This window comes from Falco naumanni, chromosome 20, assembly GCF_017639655.2.
Source record: "Falco naumanni isolate bFalNau1 chromosome 20, bFalNau1.pat, whole genome shotgun sequence".
Taxonomy (NCBI): Eukaryota; Metazoa; Chordata; class Aves; order Falconiformes; family Falconidae; genus Falco; species Falco naumanni.
This window is the reverse complement of record NC_054073.1, coordinates 2,190,977-2,206,610: the sequence shown is the minus strand read 5'-3', so window position 1 is coordinate 2,206,610 and position 15,634 is coordinate 2,190,977. Positions and strand designations below refer to the sequence as shown.

General features: G+C 69.4%; 2 protein-coding genes across 3 annotated transcripts; one reads left to right on the top strand and one right to left on the bottom strand.

The window, feature by feature from the left end:
- Positions 1-3,690: 3,690 nt before the first annotated feature.
- On the bottom strand, positions 3,691-9,942 carry KCNJ9 (potassium inwardly rectifying channel subfamily J member 9). 2 transcript variants are annotated; one of them, XM_040618723.1, is made up of 3 exons: positions 8,781-9,942; positions 4,590-5,485; positions 3,691-4,069 (listed from the first exon to the last, which is right to left on the bottom strand). In XM_040618723.1, exons 2-3 carry the CDS (start codon positions 5,470-5,472, stop codon positions 3,753-3,755), a joined length of 1,200 nt encoding a protein of 399 aa, XP_040474657.1. In that variant the 5' UTR covers positions 5,473-5,485; positions 8,781-9,942; the 3' UTR covers positions 3,691-3,752. The 2 variants fall into 2 exon arrangements, with proteins under 2 accessions (XP_040474657.1, XP_040474656.1); XM_040618722.1 differs by lacking the exon at positions 8,781-9,942 and adding an exon at positions 6,424-6,560.
- KCNJ10 (potassium inwardly rectifying channel subfamily J member 10) lies at positions 7,895-15,585 on the top strand. Its single transcript, XM_040618745.1, has 2 exons — positions 7,895-8,023; positions 12,867-15,585. Exon 2 carries the CDS (start codon positions 12,867-12,869, stop codon positions 14,007-14,009), a length of 1,143 nt encoding a protein of 380 aa, XP_040474679.1. The 5' UTR covers positions 7,895-8,023; the 3' UTR covers positions 14,010-15,585.
- The last annotated feature ends 49 nt before the right edge of the window (positions 15,586-15,634 follow it).

Sequence of the window (15,634 nt, the reverse complement as noted above, 5' to 3'; positions counted from 1 at the left end):
TGCTGCCCGCTCCCCCAGGACACGGGGCGCCCCAGCCCTCCACGCGGGGCCACTTTGGCTTTGGGGGTGGGTTGAAGGGGCATCCCGGGATTCGGGGGGGCAGGAGGGTGGCACAGGGCGGGGTGGTGGGTGGTGTGTATGTGTATCCCCCCGCCCTCCCCCACCCCGGCGTTTCCTTGAGGACGGACTGCCCGGAGGGACACCCGTCTGGGGACACCCACGAGGAGGGGGGACACGACGACACCCGCTGTCCCACGTCCTCTGGCGTCTCCCCACTTTTGCATGGGTGCCCAAGGAACGGAGGGTCCCGGCGTGGGGGGGTCCCGGCTGTGCCAGGCGGGACAGGGGGGCCCGGTGGGACGGGGGGGGCTGGGCGAGGTGCCAGCCTCGGCTCGGGGCCCCCCCGCGGCCGTTGCCACGGCACCGGGACCCTGGCGCGGAGCAGCCGGGGCCACGGGCACGGGGGAACGGGCACGAGTGGGGGACAGGCGCGGGGGGATCCTCCACGGGGGCACCCCGGCTCCGTGCCTCAGTTTCCCCACCATGGGGGACCGCCCAGCCCCCCCCCCCCCCCGCCAAATTCCTTCCCCGAAGCGAGGGGGGGACTCAGACGTTTGGGCAGCCGCCCACCCCTGTCGGGGGTCACGGGGGAACAGTGGGACCCCGGTGAGGGGGCACGTGGGTGCCAGTGGCACCGAGGAGGGGAGGGGAGAGTGGCCATGGGACCCTGGGGTGGGGTGCGGGGGGCAGCACCTGATGGGGACAGCACCCACAGGTGGCAGCGGCTGGGTGGGCGCCCTGGGGGGGGTCCCGGCTGCCAGCAGGTGGGTGATGTGGGCGGGCGCCAGGGCCAGGTGCCGGGTGGCAGCAAGCGGGTGCCCGCGGGGGTGGGCGCTCCGGGGGGGTATGTATGTGGGGGAGGGGGGGTGTGCCCCGCGTGGGTGTGTGCCCCGCGTGGGCGTGGGGGGGGGCAGCGGGCGCCCCGGGCCGCCCCTACTCACCCCTCTGCCCATGGCGCTGCCGTCGCTGCTCTCGGCCCGGGGCACTCGGGGGCGGCGGCGGCGGCCGAGAAAAACCCTCCCGGCCCCGCCCGGGCCGGCCCCCCCCGCTCCCGCCCCCCGCCCCCTGGCCGGGCCTGCCCCCCCCCGGCCCCTCCTGGCCGGGCCCCCGGACCCCCCGCCCCGGTTGCCCTGGTTATGGGGGGTGGGCTCTTCCCGCCCCCCCCCCGGCCGTGCTGGGGGTCTCCGAGTCCCTCCCGTTCCACGACACCCCCCGCGTGGGACCCAGCTGGCCGGGGCAGTGGGGGGTCCCGGCTGAGCGCTGGGAACCCAGGTGTCCGGGCCGGGGGGTGCCCCTTTCTGACCCCCCCACCTGCTGGGGGGTGGCGGGGGACCCTGACGTCCGGGCGCCCCACGCTGACCCCACGGCGTGGGTGGCAGCGGGGGAGTCAGGGGCTGCTCGGACACCTGGGTCCCTCCCTGAAGCCCCCCCCCCCCCCTTCCAGAGCAGGGGTGACGCCAGGGGGGCAGTTTGGAGGGGGTGCTGATCCCCACCCCAGCGTGTCCCCAGTTCTCCCCGTATGCTGCTGCCCTGACGGGGACGCTGGTGCCACCGGGCAGCAAGCGGGAACGCAGGGTGGCTAAAATTAGCCAGGGAAAGGCCAGGGCCCGGGGGGGCTGTACCGGGGGGGGGGCTGTGACCAGGGACAACTGTGCCGGGGACCGGCTGTGCCCGGGGACTGGCTGTGCCTGGGGACACGTCCTGACACCCCCCATGCCCACCCTGGTGCCCCCTAGTCCTGCCCCGCAGCCCCAGTGCCCCCAGTCCTGCTCCAGGGCCCCCTCCCAGTAACACGCACCCCCTCACACGCTCTCCCCCCGGCCCCCCAGGGTCCGGCTTAGTCGCCATGGCAACCTTCAAGGGCAGCCCAAGGGCACTGGGGGGGGGGGGGGGGGCAATGGCTGTGGGGCCCACAGCCCCTCTACGCCTGTGCCACTAGTTTGCACCAGTGCACCCAGCATCTCCACGTCCCAGTCTGTTGCACCAGTCCCCCTGGTCCAGCTTCACACTCCCAGTATAACCCAGTATCCCCAGTCTGGACCAGTCCCCCCCAGTCCATGCCAGCACCCCATCTGTCTCAGTACCTCCCAGCCTGCCCCAGTCTGTCCCAGTGCCCCTCCAGTCTGTCCCACTACTGCCTAGTCTGCCATCTCCCCCAGCACCTCCCCACCCATTGCAGTCCACCCCAGTCTCTCCCAGTCCCTACACATCTGTCCCAGCACCTCTCTCTCCGCCCGTCTCCCCAGTCTGCCCCAGTACCTCCCAGTGCCTCCAGTCTATTCCAGTCCCCCCAATCTGCCCCAAAATCCTTCAACACCTTCAGTCCCCACAGTCTATCCCAGTGCCCCCAGTCTGTCCTAGTGCCCACAGTCCATCCCTGTCCCCCTGTTCCTTCTAGTGCCCCCAATCCATCCCAGTCCCCCCAGTCTGCCCCAATATCCCCCAGCACCCCCACGCCCCCCAGTTTATCCCAGCCCCCCCATTGTCCCATCCCCCAGCAGGGGCCGGGCATGCCGAGGCCGGTTGGGGGGTGTTTACCCGGCCTGTGCCCCCCGCTGTCCCCCCCCCGCTGTCCCCCAAGCTGAGCAAACAGATGACGCGGGAGCAGGCGCCACGTGCCGCGCCCCCACCCCGGCCCCACGGGGGTCCCGGGGGTCCGCCCCGCCGCCCCCCGCTGCAGCCCCGGCCTCCCAGTTGCCCCGGCTCCCTGCCGGAGTGGGTAGCGGTGGCGGGTACCCCAGCGGAGGGTGGGGGATGGGGGGGCTGGCGCCATGCACACGCGTGTGCCCCCCCCACCCCCCCACCCGAGGACCGTGCCCCGCCGCCCCCACCCTGCGCAGCTGCTGCCGTGGGCGGGAGGAATGTGGCAGCCGGGGGGACATGGGGACACGGGGGACGGGGGGGCTGTGTGTGTGCGTGTGTGTGTGTGTGTGTGTGTGTGTGTGTGTTGTGTGTCCCGCCGCTCACGGCAACACGCGTGTGCGCGCACACACACACACACCCCGCCCCCTGCCAACCCGCGTGTGCACACACACCCGTGGGGACCCGGGAGCCCCGGGGGGGGGCCGGGCTCCGCCCCGCTCCGGATGGGGGGGCGCGGGGACCCACGCACGGTGTCTGGGGCGGGGGCACAGCTCCACGCTCCCCCGCCTCACCCGCGTCGTGGGCGGCCGCCGGCCGGGCTGGGGGCGGGGCGGGGGGATCGCTCAGCCCCGGCTCGGCCCCGCCCGCTTCCCCAAGCACAGCCCCCTGCTGCTGGGGGGGCAGGGGGGGCTCGTGGCTCTGCATTCACCCCCTGGCCGCCTTAGTGACCCCATGCCCTTGGTGTCCCGGGGGTCTTGGTGCCACCTGCGCACCCCGGGGGTCCCCGTGTCCGTGGAGACCCCCCTGCCCATCCTGGGGGTCTGCATGCCTGCAGAGCTTCGGGGCTCGCAATACACTGGGGGGGGGGGGAAGCACAGGGTGCGCGGTGCCACTCCTCACTGTCCCCTCTGTCCCTCCTGCCAGCCCCCAGCCCCTGTCTCACTCGGAATTCCCCCGCGGGCACGGGATTGGCACCCCCAAACCCAGGCACACGCCCCAAATTCAAGACCCCGCACCCCAAGACGACCACCACCATCAGAAGGGGCGGGTGGTTTATTAAAAGCAAGTGCGGCGGGGGGCAGCAGGGCACTCAGCACCCCTGCAGCCCATCATCGCGCCTCGGGGCTGGCCAGGGTGCCATTGCTCTCCCAGGGAGTGTCGGGGTCCCCCCCTGCCGCCACCGCCGCCTCCTCCAGAGGCTGGTCCAGGCGACTGGGGATGGACCAGTAGAGATGGGCATCACGGCGGGCAGCCGCCGCCGCCAGCTGCCGGGCGCTGCAGGCCGGAGTGGGCACCGGCACGGTCTGGTGGAAGCCCCCGTAGTCCACCTCGTAGAAGCCCTCCTCCAGGCTCAGCAGCGGGGTGAAGCGGTGACCCCACAGCACCTCGTCCGCCAGGTATGAGCTCCGAGCCTGGCACGTCATCCCTGTGCCGGGCAGCTGTTGGGCACCCCCTGCCCAGCCCGGGGTCGGGGGTGCACAGGCAGGGTGCCCCCGGCAATGGGGAGGTGCAAGGTGCGCCCTGACCCCGGCCCGGGAGGCTGTGCAGCACCCACTGCGAGGGGCACCCCCATCCTGGGACACCTCAATGAGAGGCTGGGGCACTGGGGCTGTCACAGCCATCAGGGTCCCCTCACGGGGCCAGGCTGGGCGAAGGCTCCCCCCTCCCCCATCCTGCAGTGGGGTTATTGGGGGGGGATGGACACCCATGTCCAGGCTGAACTTGGGGTTGAGGGTGGATTGGGGGGTCACCTCCCAGCCAGGACCAGGCAGGAACACACTGTGGGTCACAGGGGTGAGATGTCCCCATGCAGGTGAGATGTCCCCATGGCGGTGAAGTGTCCCCATGGAGGTATCCTCATGGAGATGAGGTGTCCCCACAGAAATGAGGTGTCCCCAAGTACCTCCCGCCCCCCACCCCTCAGCCGCTGGTGGCATCCCCGTTACCTGTGGCCTCCACCATCCCCTCGAGGATGACGACAATCTCGAAATCGTCCTTCTCCAGCTGGTGCCGCGAGACGTCCCAGAAGGGGCTGCGCTCGTCAATCTCGTGGCTGATGATGAGGGGCGAGACGAGGAAGAGGCGGTCGTCGCCCGTCTCGAAGCCCACACTCAGGTCGGTCTGGTCCAGCGGGATGAACTCGCCCTCCTGCGTCTGCTTGGACTTGATGAGCTTGGCACGGATGGAGGCCTCCACAATGTGCGAGTCCCGCAGGTCGCCCACGCGGAACATCAGGCAGAGGCGGTCATCCCGCAGGGAGACCACGGCGTGGGAGGAGAAGACCAAGGTCTCGGCCCGTTTGTTGGGCTGGGAGATCTTCACGAACATGCAGCCCACCATGAAGGCATTGACCATGGAGCCCAGGATGGCCTGGAGCAGCAGCAGCACGATGCCCTCAGGACACTTGTCAGTGATGACACGGTGGCCATAGCCGATGGTGGTCTCTGTCTCAATGGAGAAGAGGAAAGCAGAGACGAAGCCGTTGAGGTTGTTGACACAAGGAGTCCAGGCGTGGTCCTCCAAGTGGTCCAGGTCCCCCCGGCAGTAGGCAATGAACCACCAGATGAGGCCGAAGAAGAGCCAGGTGACGGCGTAAGCAAGGATGAAGACGAGGAGGCTGAAGCGCCACTTGAGGTCCACCAGGGTGGTGAAGATGTCGGTGAGGTAGCGGTAGGTCTCCCGCACGTTCCCGTGCTGCACGTTGCACTTGCCGTCCTTCTCCACGTAACGCTGGCGTTTGCGGGCGCTGGCCCCCCACCGTCGAGGGGGCACCAGGGGGGGTTTCGCCTCCCCGGGGACCCCACAAAAGGCGGCGTTGTCCTGCGCCATCACCCCTCAGAGGCTGGGGGGGAGGGAAGGGGTTAATGGTGCCACTTACTCCCTCCAGACTGGGGAGACTGGGAAGGGATGATGGCACCAGCTGTGGGGGGCCTGCCCAGATGCCTGGGTCCCCCGCGGGGCCCCAGTGAGAGGGTGGTGTAAACTGAGGCACAGGAGCACCCAGGAGCACACACCTGCACACGGATGCCTGCAGATGCACACGCGTGCAGTCACATGTGCATGCAGCACCAGAGCACGCACACCTGGCGCACACGCATAAGCAGACATGCACACAAGCGCACAACCCCTGGGGACACGCACACGTCTGCAAGCAGCATGTGCAGGCCCAGGTGTGTCCCCCGAGGGGCTCCATGCACGCTCCCGTGTCCCCAAGACAGGGTGTGCAACGACGCTGCGCACACGCACCAGGCCCGTGGTGGCACACGCGTGCACACAGGCTGGGCTGCATGCACACACGCATGCACGCCTGCCAGGCCTCGCACACGCACACAGCTCCTCCTTGCACACGCACACATGCATCATGCATACCCCTCCTCCTCCTCCACCTATGGCCTCCCGCCCCCCAGCCTGGGGGGACCTTGCAGCACCCCACTGTGCCCCCCCATCCACTGTGGGGCACCCCACTCCCACACGTGTTCGTGGGGACGGATCCTCCCCCAGCCTGGGGGCAGAACGTTGCCGGGGGGGGGGGGGGGGGGGGCGCATCCCCAGCGGTCTGTGCAGGGGGAGCCCCGTCCAGGCAGGTCGGGCCCCCGCGTGCCCCCAACACCCCCCACCCGCGGAGCGCGTGTGTGCGGCGGGCGGGGGGGGGGATCCCGGTGCCACCCCCGCGTGCTGTGGCGGGGAGGGGAGCAGGGGCGATGGGAGGACAGCAGGCCCGCCCCCCCCCCCGGCTGTGTGCGTGCCCGTGTCCGTCCCCTGTCCCCTCCCCGCACTCACCGCTCGCCCCGCGGCCGCCGCTCCCGCCGGGCCGCGCAGCCCCGGTGCGCTGCGCGCATGGCGCAGGGCGAGCACAGCGCCGGTCCGGTCCGCTCCCGCCCGGCCCGGTCCGCTCCCGGATCAGCCCCCCCGCACCCTTCCCCGTTCTTCCCCCCCCCCTCGCGCTCCCGCCGTTCCCCGGCAACGGCTGCGCCCCGGGAGCGCGCGGCTAAAAATACCGACCAGCGCCCGCCCCCCCCCCGGCCCCGCCCGCCCCCGGCCCCCGCCCCCCCCCGGCCCCCCACGCGTGACCCCCCGCGCCGGGCGGGGACCCGGAAGGCGGCGGTGCGGTGCACACGCGTGTGGAAGCGCACACACCCCCACACGTACACACCAGGGTGTGAACACGTGTGTGCAGGGGCGCGGGGGGGGGGGCAGGTGCGCACACCTGTGCGCTGCGGGCTGGGGGGGGCACGCGTGACGTGGGGCACAGTGGGGGGTGACACAGGGCACGGCGGGTGGGGGTGCACACGAGGTCCCACCCTCCCCGCCAGCCCAGAGCCCCCCTCACTAGCCCACGGTTCCCCATCACTAGCCCAGAGGCCCCCCCCTCACTAGCCCGGTGTCTCCGTAACTAGTCTAGGCCCCCGCCATCACTAGCCCCGGGTCCCCATCACTAGCCCAGTCCCCCTCCACTAGTCCAGGCCCCCCCCATCGCTAGCCTAGGACTCCCCATCAGTAGCCCAGGACCCCTCTTCACTAGCCCATGCCCTCCCATCGGTAGCCCAGAGCCTCCCTGCCCTGGCCAGGACCCCCATCACTAGCCGGGGCTCTGCGGACACTAGCCACCCCCATCGCTGGCCAGGTCCTCCCCCGGTGCCTGAGGCCGCCTCCGGGAACCCCGCGCAGCCCTGCCCCCCCCGGCCCCCCCGGGCGGACAAAGGCGCTTTGTGCCGCGGCCCCGGGGAACCGGCCCCGGCCCGGGAACAGCGGGGCCTTGTGCGGGGGGGCCACGGCCCGCGCTCCCACGGCCCCGGGCCCCGCACCCCGCACCCCGCGCTGCGCCCCATCGGTGGCAGCCCCGGGGCTGGCGCTGCCCCCACGGGGGTGCGGGGGGGGTCACCGCGTGTGCGTGTCCGTGCACACGGGTCCCCTGTCACCCCACGCTCGCTCGCACACGGATGCTCCGGGGCGGGGAGGGGGGGTGCCGGGAGATGCCCGGGGACCACCCAGGTGGGTGCTGCTGGGACGGGGCGGGGGACTCTCCCCGATGCCGGTGGCTGCGGGCGGGGTCCCCGCGCCCTCCCCCCCCCCCCGTGGCCGGTAACGTGACCCGGTGCGGGCCGGCTCGTTTTCCACCCCATTAACCCCCGTCCCGCCCCCGGCGGCTCCTCCCCGCCCCGGGCCCCCTCCCCGGCCCCGCCAATCGGTGCCAGCCGGGCCCCGGCGAGGCGGCCCGGGCCGGGGGGGTGGGGGTGGGGGGGGTGGGGGGGCAGGCGGGGGGGCCCGTCCCGTCCCGCCGCTGCCGGCCCCGCCGAGCCATAAAGCCCATGGGGAGCCGGCGGCGGCCGGGCTGAGCGAGGCCGGGACCCCGGGTGCCCTGGGGCCCTCCCCGAGCAAGGTAAGGGCGGCCGGGGGGGGGGGGTGTCCCGGGGGTCCCCTGTTTCCCTCCGTGGTGCCCCGAGGGCTGCGAGCACCTGCCAGCACTGCCGGACCTGCACTGGTCCCCGGGTCCCCGCAGTCCCCAGTACCAGGACGCTGTAACCCCACATGTGTGCAGCCCCACATCCCTATAGAACTGTGTCCCCCGCAGCCCCACGTCCCTGTGTCCCGTATCGCTCTGCATCCCTGTGTCCCCATCTCCCTGCATCCCCTATAGCCCTGTGCCCCTGTGTCCCATGTTCCCATAGTCCCAGGTACACCCCAACCCTGCATCTCATGTCCCCATGTCCCCATAGCCCCGTGTCCCTGTATCCCCATATCATGACATCCCTGTGTCCCCATGTATCCCATGCCCCTGTGTCCCCATTCTGCACGTTCTCAAGTCCCCATATCCCTGTATCTCCATGTCCCCAAGTCCCGATGTCACGTATTCCCATGTCCCTGCTCCCTGTGGGTGTCCCCCTTCTCTCCCCTGGGACCTGCAGGGACAGTGGATGAAGGGGCACTGCAGCCCCCAGCTGTGCTCACCCCACTTTCCCCTGCCAGGTATCTCCAGGGCCACCTGTCCCTGAGCCCCGAGATGTCCCCACAGCCCAGGGTATGAGGCCTGAGGCCCCGGGGGTGGCCCCTTCCCCACCCCAGGATGTCACCCCCAAATAGCCGCTCCCTCCCCCCCCCCCCGGCCCCGACACCTCCTTCTTCCTGGGTCCCCTCACCGGTGTAACGATGCTGGGTGGTCTCAGTCTGGCGCTGGGGGATGTTCAGCTCCCCCCCAGCCCCTCCGTGGGCTCGGGTCCACAGGTTTGAAGGGCGTTGGGGGGGAGGGGGCTGGAGCATCCCCCTCCCCAGGCCCCTGTGGTGGGCAAGGGGCACCTCCAGGCTCTGGGTTAGTGACCCTGGCTGGGCTGTGGGTGAACCAGGCTGTGGATTAACTGGGCTGTGGGTGAACCAGGATGTGGGTTAACTGGGCTGTGGGTGAACCAGGCTGTGGGTTAACTGGGCTGTGGGTTATCACACTGGATTAGCTGGGATGTAGATTAGTGGAGCCACAGATGAGCCACGCTGGATTAGCTGGGCTGTGGGTTAGCTGGTTTGGATTAGCTGGGCTGTGGGTTAGCTGGTTTGGATTAGCTGGGCTGTGGGTTAGCTGGTTTGGATTAGCTGGGCTGGATTAGCTGGGCTGTGGGTTAGTTGGGCTGGATTAGCCATGCTGGTATAGCTGGGCCATGGGTTATCCTGGCCGTGGGTTACCTGGGGTGCAGGTTATCCTGGTTGCAAGGTAACCTGCCTGTGGATTAGCCCAGCTGTGGGTTGACCAGGCTGTGGGATAACCAGTGGGGGTTAACTGGGCTGGGGGTGAGACGGGCTGTGGGCTGCCTGGGCTGGCAGGTTACCAAGGCACAGGGTTAGCCGGGCCGGGGTTAACTGGGCTAGGGTTTACCGGGATTACCGGCGCTGCAGTTACCGGGGCTGGTGCAGCGGATGGCTCCTTCGATGGCTACCGAGGGCTGCGCCACGCCGGCGCCAGCCGCCCCCCGGGGAGCTGAGTGGCCGTGGGGACGTCCCACCGCCACCTCCAGCCCCCCTGATCTGCCCCATGGCTGCGGGGGTCCCGTGGGAGCCCCACGCCCATGGACCCGTCGGGCGTGCTGGGGGGGGCAGCTCGAAAAACGGGTAAAAGGGGCTTTTTTCGCCCCAGTTTGCGAGCTCCGCTGATGGCTGCCAAGGGCTGGGCAGCACTGGGTGTGAGGGGGGTGGGGAATCAAAACCCATCATTTTGGCGTCCCCCCAATCTGTGGGGAGGGATGGGGGTCCTCATCACCTCGATGGCCAGGGCGGGGGCTGCGGCTCATGCCTCCTCCAGCGTTTCCCGGGTGTGGGTGGCAGCGTGAAGGGCGCGGGGACGGTCATCCCCCGGAGGGCCCCCCACCAGCCCCCAGTTTGGGCTCAGACTGGTCCAGCCTCCATAGCAGGGTGCAGGGGAGGATGCGGGGGGGGGTCCGCTGGGCAAGGAGGGGGTGGCAGGGGGGATCCAGGCATCCGGGGCCCAGTGGCCGCCGGTGCAGCAGGGTGGGTGGCAGGGGGCCCCCCGGGACCCCCACCGGGGGCCGTGCTGGCTGCGGGGCACGCAGGGCCCTGCATGCTAACGAAGGGCTTCGTCAAAGCGCCTTTGTGCCCCGCCAGCTCCATTGAGGCCTCTGCTCCGGGGCTCACAATGGCCCCACTGTCCCCGTCCCCCCCCCACCCCCCCGCCAGCCCTGCGCCGCCGCCCCACACCCCCAGCCCCACGGGACCTGCCCCACGCCACGGGCCCCCATTGCCCCGACCCCACTGTGAGGATGGGGTGCCATCTCCCCCACTCCCAGTGGCCACCAGTACCATGGAGCCCAGCGCCCCAGTTTTGGGATGTGTGGGGGGGATGCTGCTGGCAGGAAGCCCGGTCATGGCTGGCACCGTGCGGGCACAGGAATGGTGCCAGGGCTGGCGGTGCCAGCAGGACATGGCGAGGGGGGGGACGTCCCCCCGTGTCCCCCCCATCCCACACCGGACCCCCCAGGCAGGGCTGGACCCCTGCGTTCAGCCCCAGCGCCGAGCATCCCCGGGGGGAAACCGAGGCACGGGGGCGAGGGGGGTTAATGGGTAACCGGCCCGGCTGTGGCGGCAGCAGCTCTGCCCGCGGGCACCGTCCCTGAGCCGGGAACAAGCGCCGGCTTGTCACAACCCGTGTCCCAGCACGGGAACCTGGCCGGGGGGCACAGGGGCACGCGGCCACTGACGGGGGCTTTATGGGATGCAGTGACCCCAAGGAGGGGCGTGGGGTCCCTGAAGAGGGGGGTCAGGACCCCCCAGAAGTGGTGCAAGGGACCCTGGCATGCACAGAGACTCCCAAAGTGGGGTGTGGGGACCCCGGGGGGGTGAAGAGACCCCCAAAGATGGATGCAGGGACCCTGGGGGTGGAAAACCCCCACAGAGGGGTGCCCGGACCCCAGGGAGGGTGCAGGGACCCCAGGGAGGTGGGCAAAGGGACCCCAGAGGAGCAGAAGGACTTTGGGGGGTGCAGCGACCCCAAGGGGCTGAAGGAACCACTGTGCCCCTGGGGATGTGCCAGGCCCCGTCACTGCCTGGCACAGGCAGAGGTCTGGGGACGTGGTGGCTCTGGGGACACACAGAGGCTCTGGGGGCCTCCAGCAGCTCCACGAACACGCAGTGTCTGTGGGGATATGGTGGCTCTGGGGACACATGGTTGCTCTGGAGACCCCCAGCAGCTCAGCTGAGATGGGACAGGTCTGTGACCTTGGCGTTCCCAGTGTCACCGTCCCCTCTGCAGTGCCGTTCACCACGAGGGCACGCAGCGCAGGTGGGACAGTGGCAGTGCCACCTGTATCCCCTGGCTTTTGCGAGCAGAGGGACACCAGGCTCCAAGGAGACCCCCCATGGTGCCACCGTGTCCCCGGTGTCCCCGGCACGCTGCCCTGCCGCATCCGTGGCGGAAACCATGGCAGGGCCAAACGCTGGCGTGGGCTGAAAGGCCCTTTCAGTGCCGGCGGCGGTGGCCGGGGCTGGCAGGGGCTGGGGACAGGGACGGGGACGGAAACGCGCCTGGCGCTGCCGCCAGCCGTTTGTCCCTGTCACCTCCCATTCATCCTCCTTCCTCTTCCTCCCGCCGGGCCAGGGCGCCTGGGTCCCCTCCCCGGGACGGGACAGGGGGCGCGGGAGGAGCTGCCAGGGGACAGAGGGGACAAGTTCGCAGAGGGACGAACACGCAGACGGAGGACGGACAGGTGGGTGGGCGGGTGGGTGAGCGGGTGGATGGATGGACAGACAGACAGCTGCGGGGATGTGCCTCTGCGGGGGTGGGGGACAGGTGGGCGAGAGCTTGCACGGGGGGCAGGACGGCCAGAGGGACGGCTGGACAGACAGACACGTGCAGGGACGGACGGGCAGGTGCATGGACCTGCGTGTACGTGGGTGGACGGACAGTGGGACGGGTGAGATGATGCTCTGTGGTGAGGCGGGAGGACAGACGGACAGACGGGTGGGTGGGCGGGCTAATCAATAGGGGACAGAGAGGGACAGACAACCAGATGGCTGGTGGAAGGCTGGACAGACGGACAGGTAGACGGACGGATGGAGGCTGCAGGAGAGGTGGGAGCATTAGCAGCCCCTGTCGCTACTGAAGTGCCACCAGTCCGTCAGGTCACCTTGGGTCCCCTACATGCCCCATGTCCCTGCACTGCCTGGGGACAGTGTGTGGGGGCTCTGCGTGAGCCCCCCCAGTGCCCCTGTGACGTGAGATGAATCCTCCCGGCCTCGGACCCGCCAACTGCCACGGTGGGAGGCAGCACGGCTGGTGGGAGCCCTGGGGAGGGGTGGAGGGGGGGGTTCCTCCCAGTGCTCCCACCCACCCACACTCCAGTGCACCCACACACCTATCCGTATCCCCCGTGTCCTTCCTCTCCACTGGCCTCAGCTCCGTCCCACCTGCCCAACGAACTAACGCCATCCTCGCCCCTGTCCATCCTGTCCCTCCACCCATCCCTCGGGTACAGCCGCCCATCCTTCTGCACGCACCAGCCACCCGTCCACCCTCTCCAGCCGCCCATCCTCTCCATCCACCCTGCCTTCTCCGTCTTCCCACCCATCCATCCTCTCCATCCCTCTTCTTCATCCATGTTCCCACCCGTCCCTCCTCTCAATCCATCCCTCCATCCTCTCCATCCATCTCCCCACCCATCCCTCCTCTACACCCATGCCTCCCTCCCTCCACCCACTGACTCACGACCCCCCATCGCCTCTTCCAGATGACGTCTGCCACCAAGGTGTACTACAGCCAGACCACGCAGACCGACAGCCGCCCGCTCATCGGCTCGGGGCTGCGCCGGCGCCGGGTGATGACCAAGGATGGCCGCAGCAATGTGCGGATGGAGCACATCGCCGACAAGCGCTTCCTGTACCTCAAGGACCTGTGGACCACCTTCATCGACATGCAATGGCGGTACAAGCTGGTCCTCTTCTCCGCCACCTTTGCCGGCACCTGGTTCGCCTTTGGTGTCATCTGGTACCTGGTGGCTGTGGTCCACGGGGACCTGCTGGAGTTCGACCCACCGGCCAACCACACGCCGTGCGTCATGCAGGTGCACACCCTCACCGGCGCCTTCCTCTTCTCCCTGGAGTCCCAGACCACCATTGGCTATGGCTTCCGCTACATCAGCGAGGAGTGTCCCCTCGCCATCGTCCTGCTCATCACCCAGCTGGTCCTCACCACCATCATGGAGATCTTCATCACTGGCACCTTCCTGGCCAAGATCGCCCGGCCCAAGAAACGCGCCGAGACCATCAAGTTCAGCCAGAATGCGGTGGTGGCCCAACACAATGGCAAGACCTGCCTGATGATCCGCGTGGCCAACATGCGCAAGAGCCTCCTCATTGGCTGCCAGGTGACGGGCAAGCTCCTGCAGACCCATCTCACCAAGGAGGGCGAGAGCGTCCGCCTCAACCAGGTCAACGTGGACTTTCAGGTGGACACCTCCTCCGACAGCCCCTTCCTCATCCTGCCCCTCACCTTCTACCACGTGGTGGATGACGCCAGCCCCTTCCGGGACATGGCCCTACGGACGGGTGAAGGCGACTTTGAGCTGGTGGTCATCCTCAGTGGCACGGTGGAGTCCACCAGCGCCACGTGCCAGGTCCGCACCTCCTACCTGCCCGAGGAGATCCTCTGGGGCTACGAGTTCACCCCGGCCATCTCCCTCTCAGCCAGCGGCAAGTACGTGGCCGACTTCAGCCTCTTCGACCAGGTGGTGAAGGTGACGGCGCCCTGTTGTCTCCACGAGACCGTCCGGTTTGGGGACCCCGAGAAGGTGAAGCTGGAGGAGTCGCTGCGGGAGGCAGCGGAGCGGGAGCGGGAGGGAGCACCCCTGAGTGTCCGCATCAGCAATGTTTGAGTGCCCACCAGCACGCCGCCAGCACCACCAGAGGTGCCACCAGGGCCCGGGGGTGCCACCAGCCCCGGAGGTGCCACCCGCCCTGGAGGTGCCACCGGCTCTTCCCCCATCCCATCCTCCTGGGCCATTTTCCTCGTGGCACGGGGCAGCTCCCTTGGGGAACCCTGTGGGTGCTTGCCCACCCGCAGGTGGCTGTCTGTCCCCCCAGCCGCCCACCTGGGGACAGGGCTGTCCTTGTGCCCCCTCACCTCGTGCTCTAACACCAGCCAGAGACCCCCAGCCCCGCTGCAGGACACAATCCTGCCTGGAGATGCTGTCCTAGGGGGGCCACGGGCACCCCCAGCCCCCACTTCTCGCCAGCCGGGAGCTGTCCCGCTGCCCGATCCCACCCTGGTGGGCTGGAGCTGAGACCCGAGCCGCTCACTGCACACTTGGGCTGGGGAGCGGGGGGCTCTGACCTCGGGGGACCTCTCCCCTTGCTCACGGGACCCCCCCATCCCTGGGAAGGCTCAGGCCGGGGATGCCAACCCCCTCCCCAGCCATCCGTCCCCGGCACCCTCCCCCCAGCACCCAAACCACCGGGGGCCACGGGGGCACCTCCATGTCCAGGGTCACCGCACACTCAACAAGGGAAACTGAGGCAGGAGAAGCCCCCACACCCCCCTGTCCTCTACGCCCCCCACCCCCCAGAGCCAGGCCCTCCTCCCTGCGCTGACCCCCTGCTCCAGGCCATGGCGGGGGGGGGTTGCACCGGGGCGTCACCGATAATCGGACACGGCTGCGGTGCCGCGTCCCCCCGGGCCGGGCGTCCCCCCAGCCCCACTCGAGCCCGTCGCTGCTGCTAACATAGAGCTCTGCTATTAACGCGCGGCCCCGGCTGCCCCCCCTCACTGTGCTGAGGCCAGGTGATACATACACATACATATATATATATATATAGTGCCACTAATCTATATATATATAACGGGGAAGGAAGGTTGCCCCCCCCGGAAAGACTCGCTCGCTGAAGTCCCGCTGTCGCCACGGCGCTGCGGGGTCTCATCCTCAATTTGGGGGGAGAAAAGGCGACGCAGTTACTAAATAAAGGTTACGCTGATGGTGGGGAAGGGCTCTGCTGCCTGCGCCAGCGCCGCGGGGGCTCTGTGTCACCCCAGGGTCCCCCTCAGCCCCCAGCAGCAGGTGGGGGGGGGGCCAGAGCCGTCCCCAACCTGTGCTCCCCCCCAGCAAAGCGCACCAGGTGCTTGGTACAAAGACACAGGTTTATTTCCAGCAGCAACTACCCGCAGCCGTCACCCACGGGCTCGGTCCGGTCCCCCTCCCGCCCCCATACTGGGCGGCAACTGGGACCACTGGGCAGCTGGGGTTGGCACTGGGGGAGATGTGCTCCCACCCCCCGGAACGGCCAGGGGGTGTAGGGTTATACCAGCCCCCACTGCAAACCTGTCCCCTCCGAGGACGTGGCTGAGAACCCCCCCCAGGGACACGGTGACATCCCCAAAGGGCAGCAGTCCCTCTGCGGGGGCACAGCCAGGACCCGGGTCCTGCTGGGGAGGGGACAGGAGACTGACCCCCCCCCCCCCAAAAACATCTGAAGTGACTGCAAAGGCACTGGGTGATACTTAAAA